General features: G+C 44.4%; 1 protein-coding gene across 1 annotated transcript in view; it reads left to right on the top strand.

Moving 5' to 3' along the window:
• Positions 1 to 21,558, top strand: part of oclnb (occludin b) — a 45,185-nt gene extending 23,627 nt beyond the window's left edge. Inside the window, exons 5-9 of the mRNA XM_072516162.1 lie at positions 7,578 to 7,705; positions 11,986 to 12,198; positions 12,289 to 12,457; positions 15,970 to 16,011; positions 20,019 to 21,558. Coding sequence (XP_072372263.1) covers positions 7,578 to 7,705; positions 11,986 to 12,198; positions 12,289 to 12,457; positions 15,970 to 16,011; positions 20,019 to 20,120 — 654 coding nt within the window. The 3' untranslated portion in view covers positions 20,121 to 21,558. The remainder of the gene's footprint in view (positions 1 to 7,577; positions 7,706 to 11,985; positions 12,199 to 12,288; positions 12,458 to 15,969; positions 16,012 to 20,018) is intronic.
• The last annotated feature ends 1,221 nt before the right edge of the window (positions 21,559 to 22,779 follow it).

The following is a 22,779-nucleotide window of genomic DNA, read 5'->3' as shown; positions in this document are numbered from 1 at the left end:
AGGCCCCCCAACTGCCAGCAAGAGATAGAGGAGCAGATAGGTAGAGAGATTTTGGATAGGTGCAAAAGTAACAGGGTTGTTGTGGTAGGGAATTTTAATTTCCCCTATATTGACTGGGACTCACTGCTGGGGTTTGGATGGAACAGAGATTACAAGGTATATCCAGGAAGGCTTCTTGATGAAATATGTAGATAGTCCGACTAGGGAAGGGGCAATACTGGATCTGGTATTGGAGAATGAGCCTGGATAGGTGGTTGAGATTTCAGTAGGGGAACGTTTTGGGAGTAGTGACCACAATTCTGTAAGTTTTAGGGTACTTTTGGACAGGGATGAGGGTCACCCTCAGGTCAAGGTGCGAAACTGGGGAACAGCAAATTACGATAACATTAGACAGGAATTGAAGAATTTGGATTGGGTGCGGCTGTTGGAGGGTAAATCAACATCAGACATGTGAGAGTCTTTCAAGCAACAATTGATTCGAGTTCAGGAAAGTCACGTTCCTGAGAGAACGAAGGATAAGTATGGAAAGTTTAGGGAGCCTTGGATAACGAGGGATATTGTGAACCTCATCAAAATGAAAAAGGAGACTTTTGTACGGTCTAGTAGGGTGGGGACAGTCAAAAGCCTTGAGTATAAAGAAAGTAGGAAGGTACTGAAACGGGAAATTAGGAGGGCTAGGAGGGGTCATGAAAAGTCCTTGGCAAGTAGGATTAAGGTGAATCCCAAAGCTTTTTATTCCTATGTAGAAAGCAAGTGGGTGACCAGGGACAGGATTGGACCACTGTGCACAGTGCGGGGAATCGGTGTTGAGCCAGAGGAAATGGGCGAGGTACCAAATGAGTACTTTGCATCAGCGTTCACCAAAGAAAGAGACCTTGTGGAAGATGATTCTTGTATGGACACTCCTGATCATGCTAACATCGAAAAGGAGGAGATATTTACCTTTTAAAAGACCCAATGAGTCTCCTGGGCCGGATGGGATTTACCCCAGAATACTGATGGAAGCAAGGGAGGAAATTGCTGGGGCATTGACTGAAATCTTTGTATCCTCATTGGCAGCAGGTGAAATCCCAGAGCACTGGAGAAAAGCTTTTCTTTTTTTTTTTCTTTTTTTTTTATTCTCCTCCATTTTCACATTTTCTCCCACATTTACATCCATCAACAATAAACAATAATCAGCAAGATATGTCAGTCCCCATAATAACAACAATCCCATCTACCCACCAACCCCCAAACCACAAACCGCATGTTTACATAAACAAATGACAAAAAGGAATCCGGGATTACCCGTAGTCACCCGTAATCTTACACCGCTCCCACCCCAGGTCTCCAGCTCCTCCCGTCCACTGCCTCTTGTAAAACTCCTCCCCCCACCCTCTGTTCCTTTCCCCCCCCCCCCAACTTTCCACCCCGGCTAGACCACTCTGACCCTGTTCTGCCAGGCTCTGATGGCCGCAGCCCCTCCCCCCACCTCACTCCCGTTCACTGGCCAGCACAAACCGGCCAGTGTGGAGGCCCCCGCCCGGGTCCCTTTCCCACTTGCCCGGCCCCAGGAAAGCCCAAAGATCCCCTTTTAGCACACACACCCCGCATATCCACCTACACCCCAAAGAACTCTCATTTCGAGTGAAAGTCCCGTCCCTTCCCTTGTCCAAATATATACCACCTTGGCTCCTTTAATCTCTACACCCGCGCGCAGTGATACAAAAAAATGAAAATACAGTCATGAGGTTACATCGGCACATGGCCATTCCTCAATTTGTCAGTTCTGCCACAGTCCTTCTGCTTTCACAAACTCCTCCGCTGCTTCCGCCGTTCCAAAATAAAAGTCCCTGAGCTTGTAAGTCACCCTCAGCTTCGCTGGATATACAATGCCGCACTGCACCTTGCTAATATACAGTGCCCTCTTCACCCGGTTGAAGGCAGCCCGCCTCCTTGCCAGCTCCACCGTAAAGTCCTGGTATACACGTATACCAGCTCCAGCCCACTGCACCACCCGCTTCTGCTTGGCCCAGCTCAGGACCTTCTCCTTCACCCTGTACCTACGGAAGCACAGAGTCACTGCCCTTGGCGGCTCACTCGCCTTTGGTATAGGCCTCCACAACCGATGAGCCCGATCCAGTTCATATCGGGAGGGGTCCTCCCCCTCCCCCAATAGTTTTGCCAGCATCGTGGCAAAGACTGGAGAAAAGCTAATGTGGTACCGCTATTTAAGAAAGGTAGCTGGGATAATCCTGGAAACTATAGGCCGGTGAGCCTCATGTCAGTAGTAGGTAAATTATTGAAGAGAATTCTCAAGGACAGGATTTATACCCATTTGGAAACAAATAGACTCATAAGCGATAGTTAGCATGGTTTTGTGAAGGGGAGGCCATGCCTCACTAACTTGATTGAGTTTTTTGAGGAGGTGACAAAGATGACTGATATGTGGAGGGCGGTGGATGTTGTTTACATGGACTTCAGTAAAGCCTTTGACAAGGTGCGTCATGGCAGACTGGTACAAAAGGTGAAGTCACACGGGATCAGAGGTGAGGTGGTAAGATGGATACAGAACTGGCTCGGTCACAGAAGGCAAAGGGTAGCAGTAGAAGGATGTTTTTCTGAATGGAAGGTTGTGACAAGTGGTGTTCCACAGGGATCGGTGCTTGGACCTCTGTTGTTTGTAGTGTACATAAACGATTTGGAGGAAAATGCAGCCGGTCTGATTCGTAAGTTCGCAGATGACACCAAGGTTGGTGGAGTGGCAGATAGTGTTGAGGATTATCGGAGGATACAGCAGGATATAGATAGGTTGGAGACTTGGGCAGAGAAATGGCAAATGGAGTTTAATCCTGACCGATGTGAGGTAATGCATTTTGGTAGGTCTAACATGTAGAGTGGAAATATACCATAAATGGCAAAACTCTTCGGAATATAGAAAGTCAGAGAGATCTGGGCGTGCAGGTCCACAGATATTTGAAGATGGCAACACAAGTGGACAAGGTAGTCAACAAAGCATACGGAATGCTTGCCTTCATTGGACGGGGCATCGAGTATAAAAACTGGCAAGTCATGCTACAGTTGTATAGAACTTGATAATGCCACACTTGGAATATTGCGCACAATTCTGGTCGCCACACTAGCAGAAGGATGTGGAGGCTTTGGAGAGGGTGCAGAGGAGGTTTACCAGGTTGTTGCCTGGTCTGGAGGGTGTAAGCTATGGGGAGAGGCTGAATAGACTCTTGACTGTTTTCATTAGAAAGATGGAGGTTGAGGGGTGACCTGATAGAGGTCTACAAGCTTATATGGGGCAGGGATAGAGTGGATGGACAGGTACTCTTTCCCAGGGTGGAGGGGTCATTCTCCAGGGGCATAGGTTTAAGGTCTGTGGAGCAAAATTTAGAGGAGATGTGCGAGGCAGGTTTTTTACGCAGAGGGTGGTGAGTGCCTGGAACGAGTTGCCAGAGGAGGTTGTGGAAGCAGATACATTAATGGCGTTCAAAAGGCATTTTGACAAACACCTGGATAGGTTGGGTATAGAAGGATACGGCACAAGGAAGTGCTGAGGGTTTTGACAAAGGTTGGTATCATGACCGGAACAGGGTTGGAGGGCCGAAGGGCCTGTTCCTTTGCTGTTTTGTTCTTTGTTCTTTTATCACTCCATTGTGTTTGCAAGAAGGGCGGCATGGTGGCGCAGTGGTTAGCACTGCTGCCTCACAGCACCGAGGATCCGGGTTTGATCCCGGCCCCAGGTCATTGTCCATGTGGAGTTTGCACATTCTCCCCGTGTCTGTTTGGGTCTCACCCCCACAACCCAAAAAGATGTGCAGGGTAGTTAGATTAACCAGGCTAAATTGCCCCCTAATTGGGAAAATAATAATTGGGTGCTCTTTTTTAAAAAAAAAAAATAAATACATTTTTTTAAAATTGTATTTGCAAGGAACTGGGAGGCGACTATGGATTCATACTTGAGCAAAAACAAATCTTCCCAGCAAAATGCCCAACGGCTAGCGATGTGCTCCTCAATGACGCTGTTTTGAAGGGGGCGGAGCATCCGGATTGGCCACGCTAAATTGCCCCTTAATTGGAAAAAATGAATTGGGTACTCTAAATTTATATTTAAAAAAAGAAAAGAAAAAAAAGATTACATAAAATCTTAATTATGGATGGATCTTTAGACAGGAAAGAATTTAAAAACCACAAAGCTACCCAATGTTTAGATGGAAGAATTAAAATGGATTTGACTTTTGTTTAGAACCCTGTTGATGTTAAATGCAAGGGTATCCCAAAACCCACAAGGGTAACTTTGAACACCTGTTCTTAGTGGTGTATATTTTTAATTTGGTATACTGTGAGAAAAAGAAATGCAAAGAAGGGAGGAACAGTCCAGTCATTTTGTGATCAGTTAATAAAGAATATTTATTAACTTAAAAGAAAAACAGACAACAAGGACTAAAATGCTCAACTACACTGATGGCTATACACACACAGTATTACATGAAGTTGCCCCTTTGTCCCAACTATCTATGTTTCCTGAGGAGTGCCTTTTTCCCAAGTAACATCCAATACCATACAACTCTGAGCAAAATCCAGCAGACAGTCACCATGCAGCTGTTTGCCCACATTTAGGGAAAACTCTTCAGTTATAGAAAAGGCGTAACCTTCTTGATTCGAGTTTTGGATTTTAATCAGTCGCCTGCTAGCAATAACTTGGGGAGACTGTTTTCTGTGGCTGGGAGTGGTTGTGATGGTGGCTGCCTCTACTGTGACCCTTTCTGCAGTTATTCTGCTAAATCATTCTTTCCCTTTGGTGTTCCCACCATGTGGAAGTGGTACCCCATTCTCTCACCCCCTCTCTCCTTCCCCCCCCCCCCCCCCCCCCCGCAGTCACATAGGCCCCTTCAGTTAGCTGCACTTATCTTTTATTTTTTAATGCTGATTCTTAACACGCTTTCATTGCGCACCCCCCTCAGATTAAATTGGTGTGCCAATAGCAGAAGAATTTGTACCTGTAGCTCACATACTGAAATACTAATCTCTGACGTGTTGCTATGGAAAAACAGCTTGGTGTCACCTAATCACTAGTTCTCAGTTACAGTACAATGCGGCCTAATATCCAGCACATAAGCCATTCAGCTCAAATGGTCTCTGTCGATGTTGATGCTCCACACAAGCTGCCTTCCATCTCATTTCATCTCATCACTATCAACGTATCCTTCTTTTCTTTTCTTGGTCATGTACTTGCCCGGCTCCCCCTTAAATATGCATTTATAATGCTTGAATCAATTGCTCCCTGTAGTAGTGAGTTCTACATTCCAACCACTCTCTAGCTGAAGAAATGTATTCTGGATTTATTCGTAACTGTGAAGTAGAGAGCAGTTTTCGCAAGTTCTCCCCAAAGATCAAACTAGCAAGAAGAAAAATCACCCAGCATTCTTGTTCCTAATTTCTGTCCAGTGACTCAAATCTAACGAGTGGACATGATTTGTTGTTGATGTCCTCACAGATAACTAGCCAGTGGAAATAGAGATGAGTCTGGAAATCCATCAACTTTTGTAAAATTTCTAATATACATTATATAAGATACCATGACGCACTTTTTTTTCCCCAATTAGGGGTAATTTAGTGTGGCCAATCTATTTGGCCTGCACACCTTTGGGTTGTGGGGGTGAGACCCATGCAGACATGGTGAGAATGTGAAAACTCCACACAGTGACCCGGGGCCGGGATCGAACCCAGGTCCTCGGCGCCGGGAGGCAGCAGTGCTGACCACTGCATCACTGTGACACACTTAGGGTGCAGCCCTTTTTGGTGTACAAAACAGTCATGTTTCTGATACAGGGCCTCTGCAAAAAGAGGGAGCGAAAAGGTATTAATGGTTGGGTTGGCTCCTTGCTTCTGACCAGATTAAGTCTGGTTTGTGTCAATGTAATTGAAGAAATGGGACATGGCTGAAGCTGTATGTGATCTGTATTGGTACAGATGATTTAGTGTTGCTTTTTTAAAAAAAAAAAAAAAAAATTAGGGTGGCGCACAGTCTTTAATAATAATCTTTAATAATAATCTTTATTGTCACAAGTAGGCTTACATTAACACTGGCAATGAAGTTACTGTGAAAAGCCCCTATCTCGCCACATTCCGGCACCTGTTCGGGTACATGGAGTGAGAATTCAGAATGTCCAATTCACCTAACAGCACATCCTTCAGGTGCTCCAGTTTCATCCCACAGTCCAAAGACGCGCAGGTTAGGTGGATTGGCCACGCTAAATTGCCCTTCGTGTCCAAAAAGGTTAGGAGGGGTTATTGGGTTACGGGGATAGGGTAGAAGTGAGGCCTTAAGTGGGTCAGGGCAGACTCGATGGGCTGAATGGCCTCCTTTGGCCTCCTTCTGCACTATATTAGGTGGATTGGCCATGCTAAATTACCCCTTAAGGTGAGGTTGCTGGAATACGCCAGGGGATTGGGCCGAGGTAGGGTGGTCTTGCGAAGGGTCGGTGGCGTAGGCCTTAAAAGGTTTTTAAGAGCCAAGGCTGAAGACCAGGAGAATGGGCCCAGGTGCCAATATCTGCGAATTGTTGGGCTACTAGAGGGCATCGAAGGCATGAATGCTGCAAAATTTGTGGCGAAGATACTTGGGGAAATTGGTGGCGGGAGGGGGATCTTCCGAGGTGGACTGGGCCCACCGGTCACTCCGACAGAAACCAAAATCTAGCGATCCACCACGGCCAGCCAAAGTTCGCCTTCATAGACTTCTCGATAAAGAGCAGACCTTGAAATGGGCAAGGGCCATGAGGAAAAGCTATTGGGAAGGGCACCGTATTTGAATTTACCAGGACCTTGGGACAGAACTGGCAAAGCGACGAACTGGGGTCAACAAGGCCAAGGCGGCGCTTTACAAAAAAGAGGTGCGATTCGGAATGGTGTACCCAGCTCGCCTGTGGGTCACGTTTAAAAACAAAGACCATTACTTTAATATGCTGGAGGAGGCGAATTACTTTGAGGAGGAGCGGACTAGGAGAGATTTGATTGTGGTTATGGGATTTTTTTGGGAGTTTATCGAATTTTGCATGTTCATGTATATAGTTCCTTTCACTTTGTGTTTTAACTATTTGGTGTTCCGTGTTCTTCTTCTTCACGCACATGATGGTACAGAGTAGTTTGGTCAATTAAGGGCGTGGGCTATTTATTTATTTGTTTATTGTTTTGTCTAATGTGTACTTTTGGTTTGGATGAGGGATTGGGGTAGGTGGGTGTCTGGCTCTTTCTGGTTGGGATTTCCCGATGTTTTTTATTCTTTCGGACTTACTTGATGGGGGCTGCCTGGCTAGCGGTTTTGCTAGTTAACGGAAGTAAAGTGGGGGTGGGAGCTGTGGCTAGATGCTTGGGATGGGAGTGGTTTCTGCTTTGTTTGTTCGGTGAGGTAATGGGTTTATGTTGGTTGGGTTTTCTGTGTTGGGAGGGGGAGGGAATGTGTACCTATTTGAGCTGGAATGGTGAGCACTGGGAGACTGTGCTTATCCAGCAACACTAGCAGAGATTTAATCCATCAAAAATATATTGCCAAAGTGACAAAAAAATAATTTTCTTGTCCCTTCAAGGTGAATAATGTGTCTGGGATTCCTGAGGAACTGGTAGGAGATGGATTTTCCTACAAACCTAATGGTTCCCTGTATGAACCAGACTACGAGCACCACAGAGCACAGCCTAATGGTGTCCAACCAACTCAGTAAGTACAGGTTGTTCTGACTTCTTGATTAGTGCTATTTCTTATTGTCTGAAGTTTCAACCCACTTTTTTATTTACTGACTTGTTTGTAATTTTAAATGCTCACTAATATAGACAAGATGATCTCATCTACTTGTGCTCTCTTGAGACTTAATGTTATTAAATTATATATAGCCTGGCAATATGTCTATAAATGGTTATTTGGAGTTGTGTAAAAACAATCACTATATATTCATTTTCTCTTTATCACCTTCTCAATGTGACTTGTATTGATGTGCAGCTATACTCCCGAGGTGATGAAATCCTGATAATGTGTATTGTTTCCCATTGTGAGGGCAGTTCAGGAGTGTGGTACAATGCAATCATCTTTTGGTATCAATCTCCACCGATCCCAAATATAATGTTGCCACTGTCGGGGGGGGGGGGGGGGGGGCTTTAAACTAACTCGACAGGAGACTGAGAACCAAGAGGAAATATTATAGAGGAATACCAGGATGTACAAAATACTGGGAGGGACGGAAAGTACTAGTGTAGAGAATGGTAAATCAATACGTGAAGTCGGAATAAGGTACAAAGTAATAATGTCTAAATCAGGGCTACTGTGCATGTTTGTGAATGCATAAAACATAGTAAATAAGATTGGGGAGTTAAGGAGCGGCACGGTGGCACAATGGTTAGTGCTGCTGCCTCACGGCGCTGAGAACACTGGTTCGATCCTGGCCCGGGTCACTGTCCGTGTGGAGTTTGCACGTTCTCTCCGTGCCTGCGTGGGTCTCACCCCCACAACACAAAAGATGTGCTGGGTAATTGGGAAAAAAAGGATTGGGTTCTCTAAATTTATATTTTAAAAAAAGATTGAGGAGTTACAGGCACATATTGTGTTGTGGAAATATTTGTGGTGATAACAGAGATCAGGCTCCAGGAATAGCAAGACTTGAGTGTTAAATATTCCTAGCTACAAGGTTTTCAGAAAAGATGGGAGAAGGAGAGGGGTGGCATTATTGGTTAAGGAAAAGGGAGGGGTGGTGTTATTGGTTCAGGAGAGGAAAAGGAGAGAGAGGATGGTGCTATTGGTTAAGGAAAGCACTGTCAGGCAGCTTGGTGGTGCAGTGGTTGGCACTGCTGTCTCACAGCACCGAGGACCCAGGTTCGATCCCATCCCTGGGTCACTGTCCGTCTGGAGTTTGCACATTCTCCCCATGTCTGCTTGGGTCTCGTCCCCACAATCCAAAAATATGCAGCGTACATGTATTGGCCATGTTAAATTGTCCCTTAATTGGATTTTTTTTTAAACTTAGCGATAAATTTAAAAAAGGAAAGCATTGGAGCAAGAGGATGTCTGAGGGTTTTTAGGACCGAATCGGTTTGGCTGGAGCTAAGGAACAAAAAGGGTGCAATTGCATTACTTGGTGTAGTCTACAGACTACCAACTAGTGAGAAGGATGTGGAAGAACAAATCTGCAGGGAAATTGGAGGGATGCAAACATGTATATAAGAGTAGTTAGAATGGGAGACTTTACCCAAACATAGACTGGGACAGTGGTTGTGTGAAGGGAGGAGAGGGACAAAAGCTCCTAGATAGTGGTCAGGAAATCTTTCTACAACTGTACTTGTCCAATCCAACAGAAACAATGTACTGTTGGGTCTGGTTCTTGAAAATGAGGTGGGCCAAGTAGATTCACTGACAGTGGGGGAATATTTAGGAGACCGTGATCATTGTATCCTAAGGTTTAGGATGAAAAGGATGAAGGTCAATCCAGAGTAAATATAATCAACTGGGGAGAGCCAGCTTCAATGGGGCAAGAACCGAGCTGGGCCAATTGGACTGGAACGAAAGATTGGCAGGACAAAAGGTAACTGAACAATGGGCTACATTCAAAACAGAAATGGTCTGGCCACAGTCAAAGTATATTCCCTCAAAAGAGACCGTTGGAGCAAACCAATCCAGAGCTCCCTGGATGAAAAATGTAAGCCTATTTGTGACAATACAGATTACTTTACTTTAAAAAGGAGATAGAAATTAAGATAAGGAAGAAGGCTTAAGATGCATGTCAGCTAGAAAATACCATTGAGAACCCAGAGAAATGCAGAAGATTCAAACGGGAGGTGAAAAAGCATATTAGAGAAGCAAAAAGGGATTATGAGAAAAGACTGGCAGCCAACATAAAGGGAAATCCCAAAATCTTCTATTGGCATATAAATAATAAAAAGGTGGTAAGAGGAGGGTTAGGGCCGATTAGGGACCCAAAAGGGAATTTGCACATGGAGGCTGGGGGCATGGCTGAGCAATAAATGAATACTTTGCATCCGTCTTTACCAAGGAGGTAGATGTTGCCCTGGACGTGGTGAGGAAACTCTCCGCCTAGAATGGCTCAAAATTGAGAAGGAGGAACTGTTGGAACTTAAAATTGACAAGGCACTGGGACTGGATGAAATGCATCCAAGGATATTGATGGAAGTGAAATGGAAATCGCATTGGGGCAGGCCATAATCTTCCTGTCTTCACTAGACTCGAGAGGTGCTAGAGGACTGGAGAATTGCAAAAAAGGTTGTTTTTTTAAAAAGGTTGTACGGATAGCCCTAGCAATTACAGGCCAGTCAGTTTAATGTCAGTAGTTGGCAAGCTTCTATATAGACTTAGTAAATCATATGGAAAAATGTAGGTTGATTAGGAGGAGCCAGTGTGGGTTTTGAAAGGGGAAATTATGTTTAACTAACATGCTAGGGGGTTTTCAGGCGGTAACAAAGGGTCAATGAGGGTAATGCTTTTGATGTGGTGCGCATGGACCTCCAGTAGGTATTCGATACAGTGCCACATAAGACTTGTGAGAAAAGTTCTAACTCAGAGTAAAAGGGACAGTAGCAATGTGGACACAAAATTGGCTGAATATTAAAGCAGAGAGTAATGGCTCATGGATATTTTTGGGCAGGATGAAAGGTTGTCGTGACGGTATTAGGACCTCTGCTTTTCCTGATATATATTAATGATCTAGATCTTGGTGTGCAGGGTACAATTTTTGCAGATGACACAAAGTATTGTATTGGAAGTATTGTAAACTGAGAGGAAAGTTTAGGACTTCAAAAGGACATAGACAAATTGGTGGAGTGAGCAGATAGTGCAGAAGTGTGAGATGATGCATTTTGCATCATGGAGGGGCAATATATAAAGAAGGGGTATAATTCTTAAAGACGTGCAGGAGCTAAGGGACCTGGGTGTATATTTGTATAGATCATGATTACTATTAAGCTATTTTGCTGGTAGGGACAACTGGATTTAAAATAGTTGTGCCTGAAGGTGGAGGGAGCAGTTAATAAAGCCTACGTATCATGGGCTTTATTAATAGGGGCATAGAATACAAGAGCAAGGAGGTGATGCTGAGTTTGTACAGGACACTAGATAGCCTTCAGTTGGGATACTGTGTACAGTTTTGAGTGCCATACTATAGGAAGGGTGTGAACACAGTGTAGAGTGTGCGGAAGATGTTTACAAGAATGGTTCCAAGGATGAGAGAACTTCAGTTATGTGGATAGATTGGAACGGTTCAGACTGTTCTCCTTGGAGAGAAGAAAGTTGTTTTTAAAAAAAAAAAAAAAAATTTAGAATACCCAATTCATTTTTTTCCAATTAAGGGGCAATTTAGCATGGCCAATCGACCTACCCTGCACATCTTTGGGTTGTGGGGACGAAACCCACGCAAACACTGGGCGAATGTGCAAACTCCACACGGACAGTGACCCAGAGCCGGGATCGAACCTGGGACCTCGGTGCCATGAGGCAGCAGCACTAACCACTGCACCATCGTGCTGCCCCGGAGAGAAGAAAGTTAAGAGGAGATTTGATGGAGATGTTCCAAATCATGAGGTGATCTGGACAGAGTAGATGGGGAGAAACTGATCCCGCTCGTAAAAAGGATCAAGATCGAGTGGGCACAGATTTTTAAATGATTTGCAAAAGAAGCAAATGTGATACGAGAAGAAACTTGAGTGGTTCAGGTCTGGAATGCACTGCTTGGAGGTGTATTGGAGGCAGGTTTAATGGAGGCATTCAAGAGGGCAAGAGAAGGAAATGTGCAGGAGTATGATGAAAAGGCAGGGAATAGCACTAAGTCCATGATGCTTGTTTGGAGAGACTGTGCAGATATGTGCCAAAGGATCCCTTTCTGTGGCAATGATTCTGTTATAAGAGCATGTTAAAAGTGCACCAAACTAATCTGTTAAAGGGTGAATACATTGGCTGATCTAAAGTTTCATTTTTTCTGCTTTAAACCCTGTGTGTTGCAGTGCGCCTGATGTTTCAATTCCACTGATGAGTGAGCAGCCAGCTCCAAATCCGTCTATCAGAGAGTCTGACGAAAGCAAACCATCTTCACAGAGGAAGCCCAATCGGAAGAGAAGGCCGGGTAGAGCAAAAAGACCAGAGACCGAGGACTATGAAACCGATTATACAACTGGTGCAGAATCCTGCGATGAACTGGATGAAGAAGATTTTGAAAGGTACTAAGAAACTTGCTCTTGAGGTCATTATGAAAGAGTATAATGCTCTCATCGTTCTGTGAAATAATAATTATTGAACTTAATTTGCAGTCAATACCCATCAATCACCTCAGACCAACAGAGACAAGATTACAAGAAGGAGTTTGACAATGATCATCAGCGATACAAGCATCTGCAGGCTGAACTGGATGATATCAACAAACAGTTTTCCCAGCTGGACAAGCAGATTGATGAGAGTGAGGATGATGAGCAGTACCAGGTATGTCATGAATCTGATGCGACATTTGGGGGGGGAAAAATCAAAGGTTGATACATATGAGCAATTCTCTTTTGTTCAAAAAAATCTAGTGTGGTACTGCGCGGATTTAAAATAAATAAATAAATGTGGCCGTGTCCTCTGATGAAGGGACTAGCTTGCAATCTGTTCATGGCCCAGCATTAATGCACTTCTTGAGCTGGTCAGAGGCTGTGATAAATCCTGTTGTCATCTTGTGTCTCATTTGTTTTTTGAAAAACATTTTATTGAAGAAATTTTCAAATATACACATAACAAAGAAACATAAGGGGGCTCGTTAAGGGGCGGCATCTATCTGCCAACATCAGGAAGTTACTGAATGTTATAATGATGGAGGGACGAAGTGTGGAGGTGGTGGTCGCCATGGTTGTGGAGAAGGCCTTCGATTGGGTGGAGTGGGACTATTTGTGGGAGGTACTTGGGCAGTTTGGGTTTGGGCAGGGATTTGTGGACTGGGTCCGGTTACTAAATCAGGCACTGGTAGCGAGTGTGCAGACAAACCAGGTGAGCTCGGAATATTTTGTGCTGCATCGGGGACAAGGCAAGGATGTCCACTCTCCCCATTGCTCTTTGCCTTGGCAATAGAACCACTGGCAATGGCACTGAGTGTTAAGCAAGAGATAGTACGGGGGGGGGGGTAAGCATAAGGTATGGCTGTATGCGGGGGGGGGGGGGGGGGGGAAGCATAAGGTATGGCTGTATGCGGGGAGGTGGGGGAGCATAAGGTATGGCTGTATGCGGGGAGGGGGGGGGGGTGGGGTGGAGCATAAGGTATAGCTGTATGCGGATGACTTGCTGCTGTATATTTTGGGCCGGTTGGAAGGTATTGGGTGGAATTATGAGTATTTTGGTGGAATTCGGCCAGTTCTCAGGGCACAAATTGAATATGGGGAAGAGTGAGATTTTTCCCATCCAAACGAGGGGGCAGAAGAAGAGGCTGAAGAAGTTGCGGTTTAGGGTAGTGGGGGGAATCTTTGGTACTTTGGCATTCGGGTGGCGCGGGGTGGGAGCTGTTGCACAAGCTGAATTTGGCTCGGCTGGTGGAACAGATGAAGGGGGATTTTAGAAGGTGGGATGTGCTCCCGCTGTCATTGGCGAGGCGGGTGCAATCGATGAAACTTATGGTTCGGGGCAGCACGGTGGCGCAGTGGGTTAGCACTGCTGCCTCACGCCGCTGAGGCCCCAGGGTCGATTCTGGGTCACTGTCCGTGTGGGGTTTGCACATTCTCCCCTTGTTTGCGTGGGTTTCACTCCCACAACCCAAAGATGTGCAGGGTAGGTGAATTGGCCACGCTAAATTGCCTGTTAATTGGAAAAAATTTATTGGGTGCTCTAAATTTAAAAAAAAAAGAAAATGACGGTTCTCCCGAGGTTCTTGTTTCTGTTCCAAAACCTCCCGATTTTTATTCCTAAGGCTTTCTTTAGGAGGGTGAATGCGATGATCTCTGTTTGTTTGGGCCAGTAAAGCCCCACTGTGATGCTGGTGGGGGGAGGGGGGTTAGCGCTCATGAACTTCATGAATTATAACTGGGCGGCAAACATAGCGATGGTTAGGAAGTGGGTAGTGGAGTACGAGTTGGTGTGGGAACGGATGGAGGCAGCCCCTTGTAAGGATACGGGTTTGGGAGCATTGTTGACGGCGTTCTGCCGTTCTCGACGACCAGGTACTCCACTAGCCCGCTGGTGGTGGCGGCCTTTGTGTGAGGACAGTGGCAGTAGCACCTGGGGCTGGAGGGGGCATCGGTTTGGGCACCGATGTGGAAATCACCGATTTATTCCGGGGGGGGGTGCTGCTGCACGGGGAGTTTGGGGGGTGGCATCAGGTGGGAATTGAATGGTTTGGGGATCTGTTCATTGACGGCGACTTTCCGGGCTTGGAGGAGCTCGACGGAGAATTTGAGCTGCCCGGTGGGAATAGTTCTGGTATTTGCAGGTGAGGGACTGTGTTCAGAGGCAGGGACCGTCCTTTTCTCACCTGCCGCCCCAGGGGCTGCAGGACAAGGTGGTGTCAAGAATATGAGAAGTTCTTCATCCAGACACACGGACCAGCCATGGGGACCAAATTCGCACCTCAATATGCCAACATGTTCATGCACAAGTTTGAACAAGACCTCCTCACTGCACAGGACCTTCAACCGACGTTATACACCAGATACATCGATGACATTTTTTTCCTTTGGACCCAAGGCGAAGAATCACTGAAACGACTACACGATGACATCACTAAGTTCCATCCCACCATCCGATTCACCATGGACTACTCTCCAGAATCGGTCGCGTTCTTGGACACATTCATCTCCATCAAGGACAGTCACCTCAGCACTTCGCTTTACCACAAGCCCACGGATAACCTCACGATGCTCCACTTCTCCAGCTTCCACCTGAAACACATTAAAGAAGCCATCCCCTATGGACTAGCCCCCTGTATACACAGGATCTGCTCAGACGAGGAGGAGCGTAAAAGACTTGTACAGACGCTGAAAGATGCCCTCGTACAAACGGGATATGGCGCTCGATTCATCGATCGACAGTTTGAACGCGCCACAGCAAAAAACCGCACCGACCTCCTCCGAAGACGAACACTGGACACAACCAACAAAGTACCCTTCATCGTCCAGTACTTCCCCGGAGCAGAGAAACTACGACATCATGTTCGCAACCTTCAACACGTCATCAATGAAGACGAACATCTTGCCAAGATCATCCCCACACCCCACTACTTGCCTTCAAACAACCGCGCAACCTCAAACAAACCATTGTTTGCAGCAAACTACCCAGCCTTCAGAACAACGACCACGACACCACACAACCCTGCCATGGCAATCTCTGCAAGACGTGCCAGATCATCGACATGGGTACCACCATTACACGTGAGAACACTTCAGCAGTCAAGGACATTCAGTTTCTGATCTTTGGGTAAGCGTTCTCCAAGGCGGCCTTCAGGACGCGCAGAATCGCTGAGCAGACACTTATAGCCAAGTTCCGCACACTGGTACGGGTCCTTGGATTCATGTCGCATTACATTCACACCCCCCCCGCACCCCCCACCACCATCTGGCCTGGGCTTGCGAAATCCTACCAACTGTGCTGAGACAATTGACACCTCTTTTTAACCTGGGATTACCCCTCTCTCTGGATCTATAAACACTTAATTGCCTGCAAATGCTCGCATTCAAAGTATCGTATTGCATCTTTGACTTTGTCGATAGATATGTTTCTGGAACCTACATCTTCATTCACCTGAGGAAGGAGCAATGCTCCGAAAGATAGTGATTTGAAACAAACCTGTTGGACTTTAACCTGGTGTTGTAAGATTTCTTACTGTGCTCACATCTCTCAGACCCTAGCCCATTCACTTAAACTATCCAGCACTTTGTGAATCTAGTATTCAGTTGTCCAAGGAAGACCTTCAAAATGTTCATGAAGTCAGAAAAATATTACTTGATGCTTAATGTTTGTTTTCTACCTGTCTTCAGGCTATTGCTGCTGAATATAATAGAATAAAAGAAATGAAGAATGTGAGTAATCTTCAGTTTAATTCTACTAATAGTTTGATAAATTGAACTTCAATCATATTGTGAATCTAGCTTAAAAACGTAACTAGTCACTAAATGAATCTTTGGTAGCTTACCCTTCCTTGCCGTCCAACTTTGTAGGTGAGTTATTAGAACGTAGAATAGTACAGGCCCTTCAGCCCACAATGTTGTACTGACCATTTATCCTAATCTAAGATTAACCTAACCTACAGCCCTTCAATTTGCTGCTGTCCATGTGCCTGTCCAAGAGTCGCTGAAATGTCCTTAATGACTCTGACTCCACCACCTCGATTGGCAGTGCAGTCCACGCACTCTGTATAAAGAACCTACCTCTGACATCTCCCCTTATACCTTCCTCCAATCACCTTAAAAAAAATTATGTCCCCTTGTGACAGCCATTTCCACCCTGGGGAAAGGTCTCTGGCTATCAGGCCCAGGGGACTTAACTGTCCTGATGCTTTTCAAAAGTTCCAGCACATCCTCCTTCTTAATATCAACCTGTTCGAGCCTATTAACCTGGTTCACGCTGTTCTCATGAGCAACAAGGTCCCTATCTCTAGTAAATACTGAAGCAAAATATTCATTTAGGGCCTCCCCTAACTTAGACTCTAGGCACAAGTTCCCTCCACTATCCCTGATCGGCCCCACTCTCACTCTGACCGTCCTCTTATTTCTCGTGTCGAGCGCCTTGGGGTTTTCCCTAATCTTTCCCGCCAGGGCTCTTTCATGCCCCTTTCTAGCTCTTCTAGCTCTCCTAAGTCCATTTTTGAGTTCCTTCCTGGCTATCTTGTAACCCTCTCGAGCTGTGCCAGATCTTTGCTTCCTCAACCTTACGTAAGCTTGCTTCCTCCCTCTTGACTAGAAGCTCCATATCTCTTGTCATCCAAGGCTCCTGCACCTTACCATTCTTTCCTCGTCTCAGTGGGACAAAACTATCCAGCACTTGCAGCAAGTGCTCCTTAAACAATCCCCACATTACTGTTGTGCATTTCTCTGAGAACATATGTTCCCAATTTATGCTCCTCCGCTCCTGTCTAATAGCAGTATAATTTCCCTACCCCCAATTAAATAACTTCCCATACTGTCTGTTCCTATCCCTCTCCATGACTATGGAAAAGGTCAAGAAGTTGTGGTCATTGTCACCGAAATGACATCTGACACCTGGCCTGGTTTGTTGCCATGCATCAAATCCAATATGGCCTCCTCCCTCGTCGGCCTATCGACATATTGTGTCAGGAATCCTTCCTGGACACACCTGACAAAATCTGCTCCAATCCTCCAATAAGGAGGTTCCAGTCAATATTAGGGAAGTTGAAGTCACCCATGACAACAACTCTGTTGCTTCTGTACCTTTCCAAGATCTGCCGTCCAATCTGTTTCTCCATCTCTCTGCTGCTATTGGGGGGGGGGGGGGGGGGATCTATAGAAAACTCCCAATAAGGTGACTGCTCCTTTCTTGTTTCTGACTTTCACCCATACTGACTCAGTAGACAAACCCTCCTCGACTACTTCATTTTCTGCAGCTGTGATGCACTCTCTAATTAACAGTGCCACTCCCCCTCCTCTTTTACCTCCCTCCCTATTATTCTTAAAACATCTAAATCCCGGAACATCTAACAACCATTTCTGCCCCTGTGAAATCCATTCCTCTGTATTGGCCACAACATCGTAGTTCCAAGTACTGATCCATGCTCTAAATTCATCGCCCTTATTCCTGGCACTCCTTGCATTGAAACAGACACACTTTAATCCATCCCACTGAGTGCAACTTTGCCCTATCAACTGTCTATACTTCCTCACAGACTCACTGCATACTATTTCTGCCCGTTCAACAGCTACCCTATCCTCTGATCCATAACTCTGGTTCCCATCCCTCTTTCAAAAATAATTTTTAAAATACCTGCGGCAAGAAAATTTCAAGTTGGTCAGCTGGAGCTTTATGAATCTTTTCACTATCTCGGAATAATTCTCTCAGCTTTTCTTTTATTCTGTGTTTGCCTACTCTTACTTAGCTTGTTGACCAAATAAAACTGCTTCTAGGTTAAATGCAGTGAAGAAAGGGGGGCACGGTGGTGCAGTGGTTAGCACTGCTGCCCCACGATGCTGAAGACCCGTGTTTGATCCTGGCCCCAGGTCACTGTCCGAGTTTGCACGTTCTCCCCGTGCCTGTGTGGGCCCCCACAACCCAAAAAACGATGTGCAGGGTAGGTGAATTGGCCGTGCTAAATTGCCCCGTAAAAAAAGAATTGGGTAATCTAAATTTAGAAAAAAATTGAAAATGCAGTGAAGATATTGCCCAATGCATAAAAGGCTAAGTGATGTAAAAGATAGGCAGACTATGGAGATGCTATTTGTATGTCCCACTTTTGTATGTTTTCTTTCAACTTGGGTAAAACCACATCCGTTGGCCGCCAGCTAAAGTTTATGTCCCTTTACTTTCAGAGCTTCCAAAAGCATCATTCTTGTCACTGTTATTTTCACATTGGATTGGAAAAATAAACAGATCAAACATTGGATAAGCTTCAAGAAAAGCAGTAACATTTCTAATAGAGATAGATATTGAGGATTATATTCTGGTACCCCAGTCTTCAGTGACTCCATTCACTTCAGTATTATGTGATGATCCCTGTGAATGTTCTCGTTTCCAGACGTGAAGGATGTCCTAATTTTAATAAGTTCCCTATTTTCTTTGCCAAAGTTGTACACCTAGCATAGGATATGTATATGCATGTACGGGATGTGGGCGTCGCTGGCTTGGTCAGAATTTATTGCCTAACTCTAATTGCCCTTGATAAAGTGGTAGTTGGCTGTCTTCTTGAACTGCTGCAGTCTATGCTATCACGTTCTGACACGTCTCCCTCCAACAAAATTCCTTGACCAAAAGCCATTCTCTTCTTGTCACATTAGTGGTGGTATGGGACGTTTAATATTACATATTCGCAGAGAAATGAAGCTGAATTCCTAAACTCATTTTCTGGAGATCTCTGCAACCAATGAGGCAATCACATAGTGTGAGCCAAATCGGTGCTAGGCAGTTTTCTTTCTTTTTATTTGTTCATGGGACATGGGCGTCGCAGGCTCTGCCAGCATTTATTGCCCATTCCTAATTGCTTTTGAGGCAGCTAAGAGTCAACCCCATTGGTGTGGGTCTGGAGTCACATGTCGACCAGGTCAGGTAAGGACGGCAGATTTCCTTCCCTAAAGGACATTAGTGAACCAGTTGGGTTTTAACGACAATTGACAATGGTTTCATGGTCATCATTAGACTTTTAATTCCTGATTTTTATTGAATTCAAATTTCACCATCTGCAGTGGTGGGATTTGAACCTGTGTCTCCAGAGCATTACTCTGGGTCTCTGGTTTACTAGTCCTGTGACCAATACCACTATGCCACCCTTGCCCCCTAGGGCAACTCAGTGGTGCAGTGGTTAGCACTGCTGCCTCACTCCACCAAGGACCCAGGTTCAATCCCAGCCCCGGGCCACCGTCCGTGTAGAGTTTGCACACACTCCTCGTGTCTCTTGGGTCTCATCCCCACAACCCAAAGATGTGCAGGTTAGGTGGATTGGTCCACGTGTCTGCTTGAGTCTCATCCCCACAACCCAAAGATGTGCGGGTTAGGTGGATTGGCCACGCTAAATTGCCCCTTAATTGGGGGAGGGGGGTGGAAATCTGTGCTAGGTAGTTTTCTAATCCATGTTTCACAAAGCTTTCAAGCATCCAATTCACTTTCCCAATTTGTTATTTAGTTATCTCACAATCCTGGCGTCAGAGTTTTACAGCACAGAACGAAGCCCTTCAACTCATCATATCTGTGCCGGAGATTAAACAACTATCTATTCTAATCCTATTTTCCAGCACTTGGTCCCTGGTAACTTTTGACTGGTCTCTGGTATCTTTTCTTATAGGAATGTTTGGTAAATATTGGTCTTCAGTTAATATTGTACTACATTAGCCAGACATTCAATTTTCCTTTTTTTTTCTTTCAGTCTGCAGATTATCGGGAGAAGAAGAAACTTTGCAAGCATCTTAAGACAAAATTGTCTCACATCAAGCAAATGGTCAGCAACTATGACAACCAGAAATCCTGAAAGCCAAGTTCTGCAGCTACTGTCATAGTTTTGACGGAAAATTAAAGCTGAGCATTCACCACCTGCAGGGTGGCCATTTATTGTATCGCATGAAATGTAATGCCAGGAGATTTTAAGGGCCAAAAACAAAACGTAATTGCATGGGTTCAAATGTTTTCCTATACAGTATCCTGACAAGTTTTAAACTTTTTTCTCTCTTTACTGAGGCATACTGTGAGCATTTTTTCAACAGTTCGAACTTGATAAACTTTTGCTAAAATTTGAATTGTGTTTGATAGAAGACATTTTTAATGTGCTTTGTGAATAGGGACAAAAGATCTACTTTTGCGCAAGGTATTTAAAATGCTTATTGATACTTAGTTTTAGTAAGGCTCTGTACATCAGCTCAAATAGAACAGGTTTTATATAGATATATATTCATTTTGTTACATACAATGATTATTTCCCATTGAGAGGGCGGCACGATGGAACAGTGGTTAATACTGCTGCTTCTTGGCGCCGAGGTCCCAGGTTCGATCCCGGCCCTGGGTCACTATTCGTGTGGAGTTTGCACATTCTCCCCGTGTCTGCTTGGGTCAAACCCCCACAACCCAAAAGATGTGCAGGGGAGATGGATTGGCCGTGCTAAATTTCCCCCAAATTGGAAAGAAAATAATTGGATGCTCAAAATTTATTTTTAAAAAGTCTCATTGAGAGATTTATCTAAATCATTAGGACTGATTCTTTGTACAATTGTGATGTTATTTAGTCACAAATAGCGTTAATATTGTTCTTAAAAATTGCATTCTGCAAATATTGCAATTGGAAGAAATTACTGTACCATAAACTGTTACCAATAATGCACCTATCATGTTACCAATAATGCATCTATTCGGACAACAATCGGTTGATACAAGTCAATTAAAGTTGAATCTTAGTTATGGTTACATAGAAGTTCAAAATTATGTAGATGTTCAGATATGTAAAAATGCTTTAACTATGTTTTAATGCTGGACAACCAATCAGGGAGTTTGTGGCAATATAATTGGAAGGCGGGTACCAATTTTATCAGCACAAGTAATTTTATTTTGGAAAATAGTCTACTATTATAAACATACCCAGGGAAAATAACTGAAAACATTTTTATAGAAAATACAGCTGAAATTTGGATGCAAATTATTTTTGTTATTGTTGGATAAATTCAATGTTATGTTTCTATAATAAATTCATAACTTTTAATGTTCTCATTACACTGAATTTTTCTGTATTTTCAAGCTACTGAAGATAAACTAGCAGAATGTCTTAAACTAAATGTCTGAATGCTCCCTGCTCTGTTTGCATGTACCAGTATGAATTTTTAAATTAATATTTTTTTAACTATTGCTAAAACATGGCAATTTGCATTTTTTTTTAATCCTCTGTAGTCATTAAATAAATATTCCAATGGTTTGATCGCTAACCCTCAGTCAAAGTGTTCTTCAACTTTCATATTAATACAATTGCTTAATGAAATATCATTATTGCTAAACAGTTTGCATTTGTGGAGCACCTTTAATTTGATATCCAGATTACTTTGTAGAATGCCAAGTGGTGGTGGAGTTACAAGAAGAGAATGATGAAGCATGGGCAGAAATAATCATTTTAAGGAGGCTTTTAAGGCAACAGCAAAACAAAAGTTTTGGGGAAAGAATTAGAGTAAAGATGACAGCCACAAGACCAAAGCATCTACGACAAGAGGTTTAGAAGGTGCAGGAATTTGTAAACATGGTGGTGTGTGTGTGCGCGCATCAGATTCCAGTCAGGCCTTCATGTGCACCCCATTCGTGGGGTGCAAATCCGTTTCCATCAGTGGGTTTCCCGATCTGCCGTGATGAACATCAGCGGAAGATCCTGTGGAGAAACGTATGTCGGTGTGAAACTGATTTTTGGATTTCCGCCATTTAACCCACCAGCGGCCATGGGAGAATTCCGCCCATCATTACCAAGCAATTGAAAGATCAATCAAACCTAGTACAGATGTGGTCTGGGATAGAACTGTGACCATTGACTAGGACTTGATTGTAATAGAAGTCCAAGGTGTTGGGCGGCACCGTAGCACAGTGGTTGGCATTGCTTTGCAGCACCAGGAATCCGGGTTCAATTCCCGGCTTGGGACACTGTGCAGAGACTGCACGTTCTCCCTGTGTCTGCATGGGTTTCCTCTGGGTGCTCAAGTTTCCTCCCACAGTCCAAAGATATGTAGGTTAGGTGAATTGGACATTCTGAATTCTCCCTTAATATACCTGAACAGATGCCGGAGTGTGGCAACTAGGGGATTTTCACAACATCATTACAGTCTTAATGTAAGCCTACTTGGGACACTAATAAAGATTATTATTATTACTTGGCTACCCCTTAACTACATAAATATATTTTAAGGTGTCGGGTTTGATTTGTGTCATTCCTCAGACACTGAATAATGTCAAGGTTCATCGATTTGGGAGCCCAAGTGATAACCACAATGGTTCAATTAGATATAAATAGAATGGTGTAAATAGAATAATCCTTTGCTTTCCGATCACATTCTGTGTGGTTGTGTACCTTGGACCATCAGTTATTTAATTTGGCTGCTTTGCATGACATGCTGACTTCGAGGCAGAGGGTTACTCTAACTGGTTCTTGGTCACCCTCATATGCGGTA

Source organism: Scyliorhinus torazame, chromosome 9 (assembly GCF_047496885.1).
Source record: "Scyliorhinus torazame isolate Kashiwa2021f chromosome 9, sScyTor2.1, whole genome shotgun sequence".
Lineage (NCBI taxonomy): Eukaryota > Metazoa > Chordata > Chondrichthyes > Carcharhiniformes > Scyliorhinidae > Scyliorhinus > Scyliorhinus torazame.
The sequence above is the reverse complement of the archived record's forward strand: the minus strand, read 5'-3'. Positions and strand labels throughout refer to the sequence as shown.